This window comes from Phyllobates terribilis, unplaced genomic scaffold (assembly GCF_046119375.1).
Source record: "Phyllobates terribilis strain yellow unplaced genomic scaffold, ASM4611937v1 Scaffold_2__4_contigs__length_985480577, whole genome shotgun sequence".
Lineage (NCBI taxonomy): Eukaryota > Metazoa > Chordata > Amphibia > Anura > Dendrobatidae > Phyllobates > Phyllobates terribilis.
Window position 1 is genome coordinate 479,710,101 of NW_027362762.1, and position 18,221 is coordinate 479,728,321.

General features: G+C 39.5%; 1 protein-coding gene across 1 annotated transcript; it reads right to left on the reverse strand.

The window, feature by feature from the left end:
* Positions 1-1,053: 1,053 nt before the first annotated feature.
* NCMAP (non-compact myelin associated protein) lies at positions 1,054-12,414 on the reverse strand. The gene is made up of 4 exons (XM_073665818.1): positions 12,255-12,414; positions 9,538-9,627; positions 6,843-6,927; positions 1,054-5,515 (listed from the first exon to the last, which is right to left on the reverse strand). The coding sequence occupies exons 1-4, from the start codon at positions 12,397-12,399 to the stop codon at positions 5,374-5,376; spliced, it is 462 nt and encodes a 153-aa protein (XP_073521919.1). The 5' UTR covers positions 12,400-12,414; the 3' UTR covers positions 1,054-5,373.
* Positions 12,415-18,221: the final 5,807 nt, after the last annotated feature.

Genomic DNA, 18,221 nt, shown 5'->3' on the forward strand with positions numbered 1-18,221 from the left:
TGGTCTTTGCTCATACTGTGCTTTCATCCTAGAAAAACTCCTATAGCTCCTCAGCCTGTCTGTGTACTGCCTTGGACTTGGACTTGGTTTTGTAATACCAGGGTGTCCAAGTCTGTGTTTCTGCATGTACCCTCCAACCATCAGCACCAATGTCCTGGATCAGTGAGTCAACCCTTACCAGTGGCTTCAGGAATCTACCTCACCAGGTGAGCTTAGCAAAGGCGGTTTCAGCACATAAACCTAAGACTATTAGTGATCTGTAGGCCATTGCCCATGAGGAATGGGCAACTATTTTTCAGGAATACTGCCAGAAGCTGAAGCTTGTGTCTGGATTTACATCATGTTTGCAGCGGGTTATGGCAATCAAAAGATGCTCTACTAAGTACTAGACACTTGTGATGAAGGGATTGAATAATTCTGAGACTGCAGTAGTTCGTAAATGTGGCATATTGTGTTCAGCTATTTAAATAATTAGTCTTTGATTTGTTTATTGCAAACAGCAGAACATTTTTAAAATTTTGCTAATAAATCTTATCTGTAATGAAGGTTGAATAATTTTGATTGCAATTGTATGTGCTCCTCTTTAAAGGCGTATTGCCACAATTGGAAGTTATCCCTTATCCATAGACCCTCAACAATCCAAGAGAATAGGGCTCTAGATCCTGAGAACAGGGTTCTGCAGGATAGAGTGGAAGTAAGCATACTTAACCTCTGCTCCATTTACGGTTTATCGGACTGGCAAAGAAAGCAGAGTACAGCACTATTTCTCCAGGTTCCATAGACAATGAATGGAGAGGAGGTCAATCATGCACACCTCCACTTCAGTCAGCCAGGTCTCTGCAGAGCACCATTCTTCAGACCCACAGTGATCAGTAAGTTATGGGTAGAGGATGGCGATAGTGCTGGCAGAACACCAGGACAGCAAGACCATGCTTTTCTACAGTTACACTGCACAGAATCCCCAGCAACCTTACTTGCTTTTACACTTACTTTTTTCTACTTATGCATTTCTTACTCTAAAGATTGTAGCAAATAATAACAAGGAATCGGAAAGACTTTTCAACCACTGAAGCATTTATTGTAAAATACGATATATTCCTTCAAATTATAAAAAGAATGAAAGCAGCACTTTTATTGAATGATAGAAAGGTTTACAATCACAATCCAACCTTTGAGTTTCCAGAAATTCCCTGAGTTTAACTCTGTCATTGCTAGAGCATCTTATAAAGACTTTATACAGCTCAGGCAATGAATGAGTTAAGGCCTTTTTACATTACATTGTTTTTTTTATTTTTACCAATGCAAGGTTTGAAAAATTGTATAATTTTCCCATAGCCAGAGTGGATACTTGATTTTTATGGTGGCAAGGTTAATGAAGACCAATAAATCTGGAAAAATATATGTGTACTTAAGGTACCAAACAAAAAGACCACCATAAAGCACTGCGATAGAGATCCACGCAGATAGGTATGCCTTGTGGATGAGTCCTAAGTGTTTCAAGAAAATGATGGGACTGTCCATAGACGTTTGCATTTACCCTGAAAATGTAACTTTGCTATACAAATCGAGTTTCTAATGTTTGAAAGCCTAAGTGCGACCATAGACCATAAGGAAAAACAAACAGTCCTCAAGAAACAATTGTTAATCATTATGTCTATGCTATTGACATGTATGGTTTCTGCTAGAAAACAAATGTACTATTGGCTGGAACAAGTATATGCCTTGTTTCACAGTTTTAAGCCATTTCGGAACATTATGATTCATCTCATTAATCAGTAATTGGACATTAAAATAGGCTTGCAGGAATAAACATCAATGATATTTTCAGCACATTCTTTACTACAAAGAATAATAAAAGATATCAAAAGCTGGTAAGAGCATGAAACAAATCTATCAATTTCTGGTTAAAGGTATCTGTTGAGCTTCTCCTGGATGGCACTTTAAGCTCAGATGCCCACCAATGCTTAGCAGTGATGCCCATAGTTAGGCAATACCATGTATTCAACACAATGTGGATACATCATGCTTTTGATAAAAAATTTCAGTTAGATTTTTGGCCCCTTAATGTCGGCTTCTAATTAGTCCTGGTCTGTAAAATGAGTGAAAACTAAAAGTTGAGCAGCTGCTTGTTAGCATCTATCCTCCTCACTAACATGCTGTCAAAAACTAAGGCTAAATTCTGATTGGTTGTTAGAAGCAACTTTTTATTCATGAAATAGTTTACAGTTTTAAATATTTCATGATCTCTTGCTACATTTGTTGAATGCCTAGTAATAATATTAAGCTGCATTCACAAGGAGTTTTTTTTAGGAGGATTTTGAAGCAGATCAGCAGTGAAGTCCTCCTCAAAAAAAGGTTCAAATACTCTTTGAGTACACTTCATATCCATTTCAATGAAAAAGTTTTTTAAGCGTTTTTTTTTTCTGACGAGATTTTGACAAACTCTTCGAGAAAAAAAGAAATGGCATGTCAAATCTTTGAGTTGGATTCCACATGGAATCTGCTCCAAACTTGACACACTCGAGTCAAAAGGCTGCAAAACACAAAGTGGAAAAGCACACTTCAACAACAAAAAAGGAGTGTTTCCTGAAAAAACTTTGGATTTTTCCACCATCAAAAACATGTGAATGTAAAGAGACTCTATCACTTGGTTTTTGCTACCCCATATGAGACCCTGACTCCAGTGATGTATCACTTACTTTACTGATTGCTGCAATTTTGATAAAATCCCTGTTTTATCTGATGCAGTTTTATCAGTTGTCTGAATGCTGAGCTCTGTATAACCCCGCCCACATCACTGATTGGCAGCTTTCGGTATACACTGTGCAAAGGCAGAAAGCTGCCAATCAGTGGTGTGAGTGGGATTATACTGAGGTCATGAATATGGAGAACTACATGTCAGCAGGTTTACTGTTCTTCTAGTGATAAAATCACTGTTTAATCAGCAGGAAATTATCAAAACTTCAGCAAGCAGCCCAGTAAGTAATACATCGCTGGAATCAGGGGCTTTGTCTTTACAATATGGTCCTCTCAGATTAGGTGGCAAAAACGTGGTGACAGATTCCCTTTAATGAGAATTTTCAATGTCATAAAATTAAGGTGTATGGCTGGAATATGCCAACACTTTATGTTTGCAAATACGTTGTATTATTTCTTTTGTACTGATCTTGAGTTAGAGGCAAGCCTACATTATACTTCAGAGCTGAATTCACAATTCTGCTGGCTATGCTCAACACACTGTTAACAGTTACATTTATTAAAGTAAGTAGCTTATTTTAACTGCATCAGTAATTTGTAAAGACTACACATCCCGAATAAAAATCATAAGAGCGTGTCGTGTGCAGACATTCAACCAGCTGGAAAAGTTGGAAGTATGAAGCCTTCAGAATTGTGAATGGCGTGCCGTAACTCAAGAACGGTGCAAGACAAGTAATGCATTGTATTTACCGTTACTCAATTTACGCAATTATTTATGTAGATTCATCCAACATGTAAACTGTAAAATGGTGTTCAAAGTGTAATATGTGCTATAGAGATTGGCCAACCGCAAACTTACCTTGTCAGAACAGTGTCGTAAAAATATCTTTTCACATTAGTGATATACATGTAAACTACAAATAATAACTTAACTCAAAATAAAGCAAAACTTGTTGCAGAATGCACTTAGAGTTATTAGCCACACAAAATGGAAATGTTCACATGAAAGTCATAAAGTCTCATTCCCTGCTGAATGTCAATTAGCTAACTGTAAAGATCCTACACCTACATTTATTCTATTTTATGACAATCGCAGTGATTAATGCAGGGTGAGATGGAGTAACCTTCAGCTATCCCATGCTGCTTTTCAGATTTTTATAAGGCCAGCAGAGTGTCAATCCAGCTTTTAGCAGAAAAGCTTTGTCATTTTACACAGACTAGTTGCTAGCTATACAACTAGTTCAACAGTTAAGAACAAAAAAGCTCTTTAAAGGGTTTTCCTTTACCCAAACATATGGATGTCAAAGAGAGGGAAACCATGTTTGAGCCAGAAGGAAGAGGGGCTCCTGCTTCGGAACACTCAAGACATCCATATATGAGCAGACTTTCATCACAGCTGTAACTCCCATATTAAAGGGGTTATCAGGGCCTTTTTTCCCTATGGGGCTTAGGTCTTACAGGCAGGTAGTTGGTAAATGTCTGCTTTGCTCTGCTGCGACTTCTCCCGGTTCAAGCGGAAATTCCCTTGCTTCCTTGAACCTCAAGTCGACGGAGCAGCTCTTTCTCTTTCTCTCTGCTCTGTCGACAGGACGTCACTGCCAATGTCATGATGATTGACAGCCGGCTCCCCGTAGTTAAGCAACGGGAAACTTGCTGTCAATCAGCATGACGTTGGCAGTGACACCCATCGACAAAGCAGAGCGGAAGAGAAAGCGCTGCTCTGTCGACATAACTTCACAGGAAGCAGGAGAATCACCGGTAAGAACAATCTAAGACCGCTCTGAGCTGGAAGAAATTGTCACAGGACAGAACTGGCCTGTAATTAGCCTTTAAGTTATTACCCCATGGGGTAAAAAAAAAGTCACGGATAATCCTTTTAAATAGTCTGTGTTAGAATTATACTAAAATAGTCATAAGTGTTGTCAAATAAAATCATACCATTTTTTTTTTTTTATAAATTATCATTGTCAAATATAAGAGGTATTTTAAATCTGGGATTAAATTACTGGTATTACATACAGTGAAAAAGTTCAGCAGATCATTTACACAATGATATTGGAGATTACCCAACATGTCCAGTAACCTTATTGACTGATATACATATAGATTATCACTTAGTGATCCATGACCAGCCTTACTTCTCTTTACTAGACATGCATTGCACAATGGTACTTCGTCATACATTTATTTTCTGCTCAGCACAGCGATTTTAATGAATAGAAAATGGAGAAACAATATTCTGTGACATATATGAAAACATAGAGAAAGTCCAACAATCTACATACAACATTCTTTCATATATAAATATAAATATGTATATATAAAAGCCATCAGAATGTCAGTCATGCTTCCAGAAATGTACCCCAGGCTTCCTGTCCAATGTCCATTCATTTGGTTAGAATCACGATAGACTGAAGGTGAAAGAGACATTATGATGTAGTGGGGGCTTTCCATTGCTGTAGGATTCCAATGGCTTTTTTCTTTTCTCAACTGGTGGGTATGAGTTTATTCTATCCGGGATAAGCTTGTGAATGTAGGCATGGTTAGTCTTGGAAGCAAAGACCTATTATCACATTCTGAATCTCAGTGTTTCAGCGAAGATCTAAATGCCTTGTCCTAAACTAATTTTAATTGTAAATCAGACTCAACTTCATTTTCCGTCAACACATATTCTCTTCATCGGTTTTCGAGATGGATGTCGGGTGGAACAGACGTTAGAGATGTTGGCTGGCTGATGGAACTGTGGTGGGCTCTTGTGCTTGGTGTGTTTGTGGTTTTGGTGCTCTTCATTCCCAGCTCTCTCTCTGTTCGTGTACGCCTGTAAGTATTGCAAGAAGAAATAAATATTCACCAATATTTAAAAAATATATACTATATATTATATTCTTCATCAAAAACATTAGTTATCGCTTAAGCTGGCAATGCACACTAGATGGCTGTCGTCCAAATGACACTCCCATACACAGGAGCGCTCCTGTGTTCTCTATGAGAAAGCCGCCAACTGACACATCATCCGGCGACTTATTTCAGGGAGAACAATGCGATCGGCAGTCCGAAATAGGACATGCATGATTAACATCTCTCCTGACCATCAGTCAGCTGGCACCCCCATACACATCAGATAGTCAACCGAACCAGTCAATATCGGCAGATTCAGGTGACTTGGAGGCCCTAAAGGTAGAAGGAAACATTTCTGTTCCTGCCAGCATATCAGCAGATTATTAAAGTAAATAAATGTTTGATAGCGGGGCACTGACAGCTGAGGCTCCCACCGACCATGTGAATGGTGGTCCTGTGTGAATAGAGCAGTATTTTCTATATGTGACTACCGCTCTATACGTGTCTACAGAGTGGTAGTGTGCATGCGTGACCACCTCTACTATTCGAACTAGAGACACAGGACCCCCTTAGTATTGATTAATAAATGCCCCATTGATAAGAAACCTCATCATTTTTAGCAGGCCAAGGCGTGAAAGTGTATATATTTCTGCACAATACTGTATAAAATGGGATTTTTTACAATTTTGAATCCAGGTTTTCATCGTTTGCATATCATTAACATGTCTATCCATCCTGTGATTTCCATCATTCCACAACTTTTCCTTCTTGGTGTTGCACTTTCAATGTTGAGGACATGTGATCCGCATAAAGCTGGGAAGGCCTTTTTTGGGATCCGCATAGTGTGAATTGGGGATTTACAGCAATCTAGTATGCTCTAATAGTGGTCTTAAAGGTGGTGGCCGTACTCTATATTGGGGAAACCTGGAGAAGGGTTCCTTTTAAAGAAACACTCCCAATAAATTTTTATTCCCTAAACCTAAATATTAATGTATATGTAATGTAGTTTAAGTGCAATAAAATACTTACAAATCATTGTGTTTCCCGGTATCCAGCACTGCTCTGGTCTTCTTCTCATTCACATGACTCCAGTGTGATCCGGCAAGTTGAAATTTCAATCACGTAAGTCACAAGAGGTCCAGAGCGGTGCCGGAAACCGGGGAATACGGCGATCAGTAAGTGTTTTATTGCACTTACACTACATTACATACACATTGACAGGTTTAGGGAAGAAAACTATTTTGGGGAATGATTCTTTAATTAATCCTCCTTTAAATGTAAATGTCACTTATTTAAATAATATTTACCTATTATACATCTTGAGGCCAATAAGTACCAGCGAAAATATTATAATTACACCAACCACAATAGCAGCAACTATTGCACCAGCACCTGTAGAAGAAACAACAAAACACCAATGATTTAGGTTATGTGGACAACATTTCCACTGTGGACCTCTTGTAGCAGATATGCTACAGTGAAATCCGATATCGCTACCGATATAGGCTGGAACCATTAGGGCTAGGACCATCTCAACAATTGCGGTACATTGTCCTCACAATTACTATATAAGTCACTGTATAGCGCTGCGGAATACAATGGTGCCATGTAAGCAAAATAAATAAACAGTAGAAAGTTGGAATAGAACTTACAAAAACTTCTGGAGTCATACTCTACTATTTGATAAATTAGTCTCTTAGATTTTGGCGCTCTTTGACTGCCTTGATTAAATAATATGAAATAATAATTATTGTATATGATTTTGCCATCTGACACTTGAACTCGTCCAATTTGTACCTCTTTGATATTTTGTTATTTTATTTTATCATTAATAAAACATGTTGTAAGATTACAGTATGACTCCAGGAGATTTTGTGGGCGATATAATGAAATCTGCTATCGTGCAAAAAATGGTGAGGTTGGATTGTACATTTTAGCTTTTGCACTGTGCTGTGGATATTCTCTGTATACTCCCGCACTGAGAAAACATGCCCTTGGTTTTGTTGTACTGCCAATGTCCTGTGTTATTAACACACTATTTCACATTCATTTGACAGGTATGTCTATATGCGTTGTAATTTCTCAGGTTTGAGTAGTTTTGGTGCGATATATTGCAAAATGCATTGTAATTATGCATTGTAGTTACACGTCAACACCTATTCTATTGTGTAGCTCAGACACAAACAGAGGTGTAACTTAAAGCTCATTGGTACCTTTAGACAATGTGTGCCAAACATTCAGTGCTATCTCCCTCAGGCTCCAAAGACCTGGCGAGACTTTAAAGCTACAGTGTTTAAAAAGTGAGCAGAGGATGGTATGGGCCGCACGTCCTCTGTGAAGGCAGGGACAGCCCTGGTTGGGAAATTTCCCTACTTCTTTTTCAAGTCAAGTTTAGTCTGTCGCTTTTGGGCCCAGTACCTGAACTTAACGTTGCTTTAAAAGTATAAACTGTCCCAGTCCTTTCACACTCTCACTTTTGACTGTAGGCCACACCAGGCCTCACTAGGCCGCCATCACTGAACGTGCAGCCGTATGGTCCAGTCACCTCAGCACTTGCTCTCCCTCTTCATATTCTCACCTAGATGGTGGTGGTCTTGGGATCTGGTGGTTCTCACTCGCAGTGGTTCACTTGTGCCACAGACTTCTATATCAACAGCCTTCTGTTCTCGGTGCCCCCTCACTCTGCATCATCCTTGTCAGGTTCTCAATTCCGTATCCTGGCACTAATCACACTTTTCATGTGGTCAAAGGTTGTCATTTTCCACATTGTTACTCAAGGGCAGAACACTTTTAGAATATCAGGGTGGACCTCACTCATTCCAAGTCCTGTGACAGTCTGTAGGCTCAAAATGAATAGCAGTGGCAGTTTGCCTATGGTCAGTCCCTGTACATGCAAATATCACATAAGCTCTACTTGGTCTCTTGTCCCTTAGGTCTCATAGCATGGCCCTGAAAACTGCCTTTTATCAAACCTCCTGTCATTATGGGGTGATTTTTTCTCTAACAACTGCACCCTTCAGTGGCACTTCAACCTGTCACTCAATTCTTCCACAAGACATTTAAATCACACATCACCATCACATATGACACAGCCCTAAACTTTAATATGAAAGAGGTGTAATAAAAGTGAAGGTACACAACAAATGGTCCACCCAAAATGTAGAAATCAAATTCACACAAGGTATAACAGTGAAAAAAAATCACAAAATGGGAGCAAACAAACATTATGAACAATTTGTGATAAATTATTTGTTTGAAAGAGGGTTGCATGTGATGGACCTCCCTTTTAGGGCTCTTGTAGATGTCTATGAGACTTGGTCCAAGCACAGACTGCAATGCACGGACAGCCTGCGGGTCTCCTGACCTGAACTCAAATCTCATATATGCCTATTAGGCTGTTGAGCGCGGGTTGGGAGATCTGCAGACAGTCTGTGCATTGTGGTCTGTGCTTGGATCGAGTTTCATTGATTAGTAAATTTCTGTTGTGGATTTTCACCACAAACTTCACCTCTTTCAATGCAGATGGATTTTGTGAATTCCAACCACAAATCCACAGCAAAAGTTTACATTTTACACATATGAATTTGGCTGCGGATTTGCAACAAATGTATCCAATTTTGAGTAGACATACCCTAAATGTTTTATATAAAGTAGTGCTATATACATATTTAATAATAATCACAGCTACTCGTTACATTAGGGAAAACAGAAATGCACCTAAGACTTTCAAATTCCACTTTATGTGTTTCTTATATTGTACATGTATACATCATGGAGTCGGAAGGTACAATTCATGTCCAGTATTATTACTTGCTGTCCGCTGAAATGTATTACAATGTGCTTCTGAGCTTTTGTAGATCACTTTGCATGTACAATGTAATATATTAAAGTAATAACCTATGAAACAATCAGCAGAAGTATATACCGCTGTGTGGAATGGGAATCCTGCCATATAGCAAAATTTACAATCATGCCAAATTGGAAAGTAATAATTCTACTTACTCTGATAAAGAATCTGTTCCTGTGACTTTGTCGTTGTATTTACCGGAGATAGCGTTGTGTTCATTAATTGAGGTGTTGTTGCCATGACAACTATGGAAAAAAGTAGTTCAGATAACATTGAAATATTGTATTTGTTGTAGACAATGGCACATAACCAGCATTCACTTTATGAGAATAAGATTTCAGGGATCATTTATTTATACCATATATTCCCTGACAGAAGTTATGTCGCTTATCCATGTTATATAAATAAAAGCTTATATAACCTGACGTTAAATTCATCCATTGGTTGGTTTTATAAATTACTCTTTTGAAAGCTGAAACCCTCCCAAATTTGGTTTAGGTTAAGAAAATAAATTGGCATCAATGCTGAAATATTGATCATTTAATGAACACAGAATGGTCAGATTTTGGGAAGACAAAAGTTATGTCGCCTGGTCATATAATGCACCCAATCCTAGTTTACATCCTTACCAGTGCTCAATAAATGATCCGTTAATTAGTGGGTGTGTATAAAAAGAAACCCAGCACCCCAGACCTTCACTTGAACTGCAACTTGAGCTCTGACAACATGCCAAAAATCCACCCTGTGACCAAAGCCTTGATTATCAAGAGGCTGAAGACCAGATCCACTGCAGAAGTGGCTGGCACCTTTAATGTGATTCAGCGTCAAGTGCAAAGAATTAAAAAAAGATTTGAAGAGACTGGAGATGTGTTTGACAAGCCCTGGTCCGGCAGACCCCGCAAGACAACTGCTCAGGAGGAACGTTTGTTGGTTAGAAAATCCAAAGCAAGCCCCTCTTCCACTGCAGCAGAGCTCCAACAGGCCTGGTCACCTCAAGTCCCTGTGTCAACTAGAACAGTTTGTAGGATTCTGTCTCGAAATGGCCTCCATGGTGGAATCAGTGCCCAGAAGCCAACACTAAACAAAAGGCAAATAAAAAACCATGTGGCATTTGCAAAGTCCCACAGCCTGCTAAACAGATGGACGCTGGAAAAGTGGCAGAAGGTGGATTTCTCTGATGAATCTTCAGTAGAATTACACCACAGCTGCCGCAAATACTGCAGGAGACCTACTGGAGCCCGTATGGATCCAAAATACACCCAGAAAACAGTTAAATTTGGTGGTGGAAAGATCATGGTCTGGGGTTACATTCAGTATGGGGGTGTGCGAAACACTTGCAAGGTGGAAGGCAATATCAATAGCCTAAAATATCAAGAAGTATTAGCTACCTCTAACACTCCAAATCATAAAAGGGGTCAAATTCTGCAGCAGGATGGTGCTCCATCTCATACATTCATCTCTACAACAAAGTTCCTCCAGGCAAAAAAGATCAAGGTGCTCAAGGACTGGCCGGCCCAGTCACCAGACATGAACATCATTGAGCATGTTTGGGGTAGGATGAAAGAGGAAGCTTGGAAGACAAAACCAGAGAGTCTAGATGAACTCTGGGAGGCATGGAAGACTGCATTCTCTGCTATTCCCGATGACTTCATTAATAAATTGTATGAATCGTTGTTGAACCGCATGGATGCAGTCCTTCAAGCTCATGGAAGTCACACAAAATATTAAATATGACTAATAGCACCACAACTTCATTCACCAATGTTATGCAACATATATTTGTATTTTAAGATAATTGTTTGAATATCACATTACTTTCTGTGGGCGGCAAAACTTGTCTTGCTAAAATCTGACCATTCTGTGTTCATTAAATGATCAATATTTCAGCATTGATGCCAATTTATTTTCTTAACCGAAACCAAATTTGGGAGGGTTTCAGCTTTCAAAAGAGTAATTTATAAAACCAATGGATGAATTTAACGTCAGGTTATAAGCTTTTATTTACATAACCTGGATAAGCGACATAACTTCTGTCAGGGAGTGTATATTTATCCCTCTAATATTGGTCACGCAATATTCTGTACAATAACTGCCAGAGAGGCTCTCGAGCTGGGAATACCCCCAACATAAACTGGTATCCTAAATGTCACCATAGCAGACTGCAGTACTGATAGATCCAGCCCAAATATACTTTACCGATAAGTAAACTTAGCCATTGCTTCTTCAGCAGCACATTGACATTAACTGCAATACTGCTCTAGTGTTATTTCTTTTATAGTGAATGTATACATGGATGCCATTCATGATGTTTTATTTAATGTCCATTAGAACCTATATGAACATATTCTTAGCCAGTTCTTGTTGCTAAGCATGCCTCTAATATATTTAGGCTGCGTGCCCACTATGCATTTTTCAAACGTTTTTGATGCGGATTTTCCGCAGCGTAAACGCTTGGTAATCCGTGTCACATGCACCCCAATGAAAATCTGCATGTTCTGTGCCCATGCTGCGAAAAAATCTGCAGCATGTCCATTATTTGTGCGTTTCTGCATGCTGATTTGAGGTCCCAATGCATTTGAAAAACGCAAGTCAAATCCGCATGTAAATCGCTGCAAAAACGCGTGTAAAATCCGCAAGCGTTTTTACTGCCAAGAACATACAGAAAAGCTGCAGAAATTTTCTGCTTAATTTCTGCATCGTGGGCACATACCCTTATAGTACATTTTTACGTATCATTACTAAGTCTATTAACATGGTATTTTCCACTAGGGGGCAACACAGTCAAATGGAAATATTGTACAGTGCTGCTTGATGGGTTGAATGAAGATAATATACAGCCATCCATTACTTAGCTGAAGCTAAAGTTACTCACCTTTCCTTAGTCCAGCACCAGTCCGCTTCTTCCTTCTGCTGTGGCTGGCTACCTCTGCTTCTGTGCACAGGGTTAATATAGTAACTATGTGCACATCTCTGTTGTCATCCTGCTTGCCACTTGAGTACTCAGGTACATAGTGCATGCTGCTACCACGGGTTTACATCCTGCCTAGCCACACAATGATATTTCTCGGCTTTGCGATAGCTAGGTACCTGCTGCCACCTCAGCTCTCCTGTTTCCAAGTGCTGTTTGCACATCCAGCTCTGCTACAGTCAGGTACCTGCTGCCAATTGGGACCTACTGATTCCAAGTGCTGTTCGCAAGTCCAGCTCTGCTATAACCAGGTACTTGCTGCCAACTTGCCCCTACCATTCCAAAGTGTCTACTGCACAGCTGGCTAAGCCACAACCAAGTGCCTAAGTGCTGTGTCAGTATGATCCAAGACGCTGCCCACACATCCAGCTCTGCTGCAACCAAATGCCCAACTGCTGCCTTAGCTCTGCTGTTCCAAAATGATGTCCTCACAATTGTCTCAGTATTTCGGTGTTTGTCTGCCAACTCAGCTCAGCTGTTCCAAGGTGCTTTCCACACACTTGGCTCTGTTACTTCAAGGTGCCTATCTGCCAACTCAGATCTGCTGTTCCTGGGTGGTGTCAACAGCTCGGTTCTGCTACTTCAATGTGCTATCTGCACACTCGGCTCTGCAACAAGGTGACTACATATCTAGCTCTTCAAATCCAGTTCTGCTGTTCCATGGGTTGTCTGGCCCATCCAACTCTGCTGCATCAATGCCTCTAGTCCATGCTGCGTACCCTCACATACAGTTTATTGAATCAACCTCACCAAGTGAGCCCTTAACACCTTCAGATTAGCAGCTGCAAAGCAATTGACCTCCATTTATCTATAAATAATTGTTTACCAAGTTTTATGTGAAAGAACTTGACTGATGGACATAAGATTTGTGATGTAAACACCTGACCCCAATCAAACACCCTTTTGATGAATTAGAACTTTGACTACTGTATGAGAAAAAGATAATCTTGGCATGCTCTATTATATGTCATAATATGGAGTTGTTCTCCCCACAAACATTTTTCTTAGATAAGAAAACTGGGCTGCAGTAAGCCATCACATAGTAGCCCATTGATTTTTTACAGATCCATATGGAGTCTGAGTCATTGTTCAGACTCCATGGCCCAGCACTGACATTGCATGATGAATAATTTTTCCAGATAATGTCTTACATTATTTTCTAGGATAGATATGCTTAGAACTTGCACATGTATGAAATAATAAAAACGAGGGCAACTACATTATTAGTTTAAATGGCAACTGTAGTTTTTACAAATCTTTCATAAATCAATATTACAAGTGAATATAAGAAGATTTGAAACGTCAGAGAGAAATCTGCTTCTTTCTTCACTTATGAGCTACTACCTCCCCTCTCCCTACTTCCTGAACTTATCATTCCTTCAGATAAACGGTAGTGATGAGCGAGCATGCTTGTTACTCGAGATTTACGAGCATGCTCGTGTGTTTCCCTAGTATCTTCAGCGTGCTTAGGTGTTATGTTTCTTAGGCATTCCTCACATGTATTAAAGCTGTCAAACAGTCGCAAATCATGAGCACGGAGTGACTAAAGCATAATAACCGGGCGAGTACCCGAGCATGCTCACCGAAAGGGTTAACAGAACATACTCGCTCATCACTAATAAACGGCTCAAATCCATATTGGACAAAACAAGCACACTAATGTGTCAAGGTACAGCTCCTATTAACTCTATGGAGAGTAGAAGACCAGGCAGATTGTGTTGCAGCTTCAAGCAACTGTTTTACTTAACTCAGTGCTGGATTCACAACCACACAGCTGAGTACTGCTCTGTAAAGTCTTTCATGCTGCTGCTGCTTCTATCTGTGAGCTACAGAGAAAAGGGAGCAGGAATCCCTGTTGTTTGAGGTTGCTGGATATAGAAGATATAATGCAAACTAGTTTCCACCCATTAGCTCAGAGCTGAAAATCTGTGATACAACCTACATGTCTTCCATGCTACTGCTGCTTCTATCTGTGAGCTACAGAGAAAGAGCAGGAATCCCTCATGTTTGAGTTTGCTAGGTATAGAAGATATAATGCGAGCTAGTTTCCACCCATTAGCTCAGAGAGAACTGAAAATTTGCGATACAGCCTACACAGGGGAAAACTGGTGAAAAATGCAGGGTAAAAGTTAAATGACATCCAGAAATAGTGTTATTCCTCATGTTCACACACAACAGATAATTCTGAAAGTTATTTGAAACAGCCGGCACACTTTAAGGACATATAATTGCCACGGGGCATTGCCCAATTATATTTGGTATCAAGCAACGAAAACAATTTTCATGCAGTTTGTCAAACCAATTGCTTGGTATATTCTTCTGGTTTATTTATGTTTGGTAGAACACTGCTGTCTTTATGGACCCACAGGGATCCTTATCCATGAAATATTTTCTCCTAACCACTGCTATGATTATGAAATATACTGCACATCTAGGGAGTCCTTCACTGGGCAAACGAATAAGCCATAGTTTTCTTAAGGAGAGAGCCCTTGAAAAAACTGCTGCGCTAGTAGACGGTCCATAATGCATTGCTAGGCTCCATGAATAGCTCATTATATTTGCTCAATAACATACAATGAGGCTCTGTGTTAAAACACACAAGTAAAGAAGCAGTGGCCATAAAACACTTGAAATCTGACTAACTCTTGTGCAAATATATTAATATATAATTTGGTGGGTTTCTTCATATGCACTAAATAATGCACAATTTCCTCAATTACTCTAGCTCTCATAATAAATGTACATTTTCTCCAAGGTTCATATATAGCTGCTAACTAAATACATTTACTTCCTATTAGTTCAGGTGCTTATGGTACAAGCCAAAGGAAAAAAAAAAGCAATGGTCACTATTAGAACATGAACACCTTAGCAGGGGAAGATAATATATAGGCAACATTTGACTTTCATAGATTAATTATACATCTATGGAGCGATCACTCTTCTATTGAGGCAGTAGTGTCAGCTGTCAGATGTGGATTAAAGGTCTACATCAGTTTAAATGTCAAACTTTCTAAACATCAGAGAGTATTGACCGCTCTGTCATAAAACGATAAGAGGTAACTACTGTGTCACAGTAATTGAAGGAGGAATGTCAAAAAGCTCATCCTCAAGATCGAAATACGTCAATACTCTCAAGCTTGAGTTGTGTAAAATCAGTATATAAAAAATTTGGATTATCTGTAAGATTAAGGTATATTGACAGCAGTCCTCCTAAAACCAATGACTACATTTCACACTAGAAAATGCATATATAAGAGATGTCTTAAACCTGATGAGGCTGCCTGCCATACTATTAACATCCATGTAAGAATGGCTACATAAGCCTCTGTCAAGGTTCCCCACACCACCCACCGATGTTAAAAATGGCATTTTAGATGGACTGCTCTTTATAATATCAGGATTATACAGCCATATATTCATAGATTTTCAAAGTATACCAGTTTATATTGTGGAATTTGAAGAGGTTGCATTTTTAACCCCAATTCTTTGGCATCAATCGTGTCTGGTGGTTGCTTATCCCATTCTAGAGATATAAGTATGCTTAAGAGATCAGTGTGGTGGGCATGTTAATGTGCAAGAATAGCTTTAAGGCCGGGGTTACACGAGCGATGATTCTCTTTTTCAAGTGAATCGACTCGATTATGGTAATGACACTTGGCTCAAACTATGAGCCAAGTTTGATCAAAGTGTCAGTTTACTGTGACCCGAATCTCTCAAATGAGAGAATAATATCATAGGTGCGGAGAAGACGCAGAACTTAACTTCTCCATCTTCTCCATTGTCTGCGTCCACAGTAATAGGACTCCACTTGGATAACATCCGAGTGCAGTCCGATGTTTCACATGCAACCATAGACTTGAATGAGTGCGTGTAATCCGATTTGCAAAGAAACTCGTAGCATGCTGTGATTTTTTTCTCATAACGAATTGCGATGAGAAAAGAAATGCTGATCAGCACTGCCCCAGAGAATAACATTGGTCCCAGTGCTATCCAATAAAACATAGCACTCGACCGTGTTATACACTCATGTGAGCGAGCCCTTAGTCGAACTGTGTATGGCTTTCTCACTTTTATTTCAAAGCTTACACAAGCACTGATTCATTTAACCTTTGAGAGAAAAGAATCACTTAAAGGGGTTTTCCCACGAACAAAAGTTCATTTAATCAATAGATCTTGGAATAATAATAAATTCCACAATTGGATGTGTTTAAATAAAATGTTCCTGTGCTGAGATAATCTTATAAATGTGTCCCTGCTGTGTACTGTGTAATGGCTGTGTCTGACCGTGTACGGAATAAGGTCTGATCATACCACAGCTCCTGGACAGGGGAGGACACAAAAGGGTATACAGACATTAAAGAAGGGGATTGCAGCTGATTCCTCTTGTGAGGTAAAACATTTCTCTGCCTGTTTTTAAACAATGTTTTACATCAAAGAAAGAATCATTTGCGATCCCCTGCTGTAATGTCTATATACTCCCCTCCTGCCCAGGAGCTGTGGTATGATCAGACCATGTTCCTGTACGGTCAGACACAGCCATTACACAGTACACAGCAGGGGCACATTTATAAGATTATCCCAGCACAGGAACATTTTATTTAAATACATTAAATTGTGGAAATTATTATTATTATTCCAAGATCTATTGATTAAAATGAACTTTTGTTTGTAGGAAAACCCCTTTAAGCTGGCCACGCACATAAGATAGTTGTCACATTGAACATTTGTTCGGCAAACAGCTATCTCTCCCGACACCCCTATTACATATGAGTATTCGGCTGGGCCAAGTGTTCATGCATTGTTACCTTTGGGGGTTGTTTATCTATCTGGAAAATAATAGGATTGATAGTTGAAATTCCAACTTTTGTTCAGGAGCAGGGCGTTCCCCATACACCTCAAATGGTTGCTTGCCCATTCCTTTCGAAATCGTCAAGCTTGGCTGCCATTCATCAAATGTGGATGAGGGTTCTTTTGCTATTCAAGGGTCTAAAGGTTCTGAAGTTTTCTTGAAGAAGGCTTACCTGTTGTCTGTGTCTCCTCCTAATTATTGACTTGTAGTGTTTGAACCACATCCACTGCAAATGAGGTCATGAGAGCAAGTACAAAGTGATGATTGTACTAAAGACCTCAGTGAATTTAAACATGCCACTGATCCCATCTGATCATCCCTGGTCAAGCATGAGAACTATTATTGTGAAGTGGTAGCATCTGTGAGTAATAGCAGTTTATCCATTGAGGGGTAGACCATGCAAAATCACAGAGTGGCCTACTGCTGGTGTTATTGGTTTTAATCACAAAGTACTGACAGATAAGAAAGGTGCTTCAGGAGCTTCATGATGTAAGTTTTCTCGGTTGAGCAGATGCATAGGTCAAAATTAAAATGAGCAACACCATGTGCAGCTGGAGTGGTGTAAAGCACATCAACACTGGAATCTGGAGCAGTAACAACAAGTTCTCTATTGCGATAAGTCAGATTTTACTTTATTGTGGTCTAATGGCTTAGCAGATGTCCAAAGATGACCCAATGCGCTTGGTGCTTTTGCACTACGGGAATACATAGCAATGGATATGGGATATGATATGGAACTACAGTTTATAAAACCCCTTCTTATATCAGCATGACAAAATGCACAAAGAAGATACTTAAATATTTGGTCTGGATAGGTGTAATGTGGAGGAACTCAAGTTCCCAAGCCTTGATGAACACTTTTGGGATTGAATTGGTAATTGCAAATTCGACCCTGCCAAACAACTGCAAGACAATGCCTTAATTGAATCGAAACCCTTGGTCCCAGTTACACAATAATTTAATGGATTAGGCAAGCCAACTTATTGCGTTACCCATCTAAAGTTGGAGTATTGTTATATTTT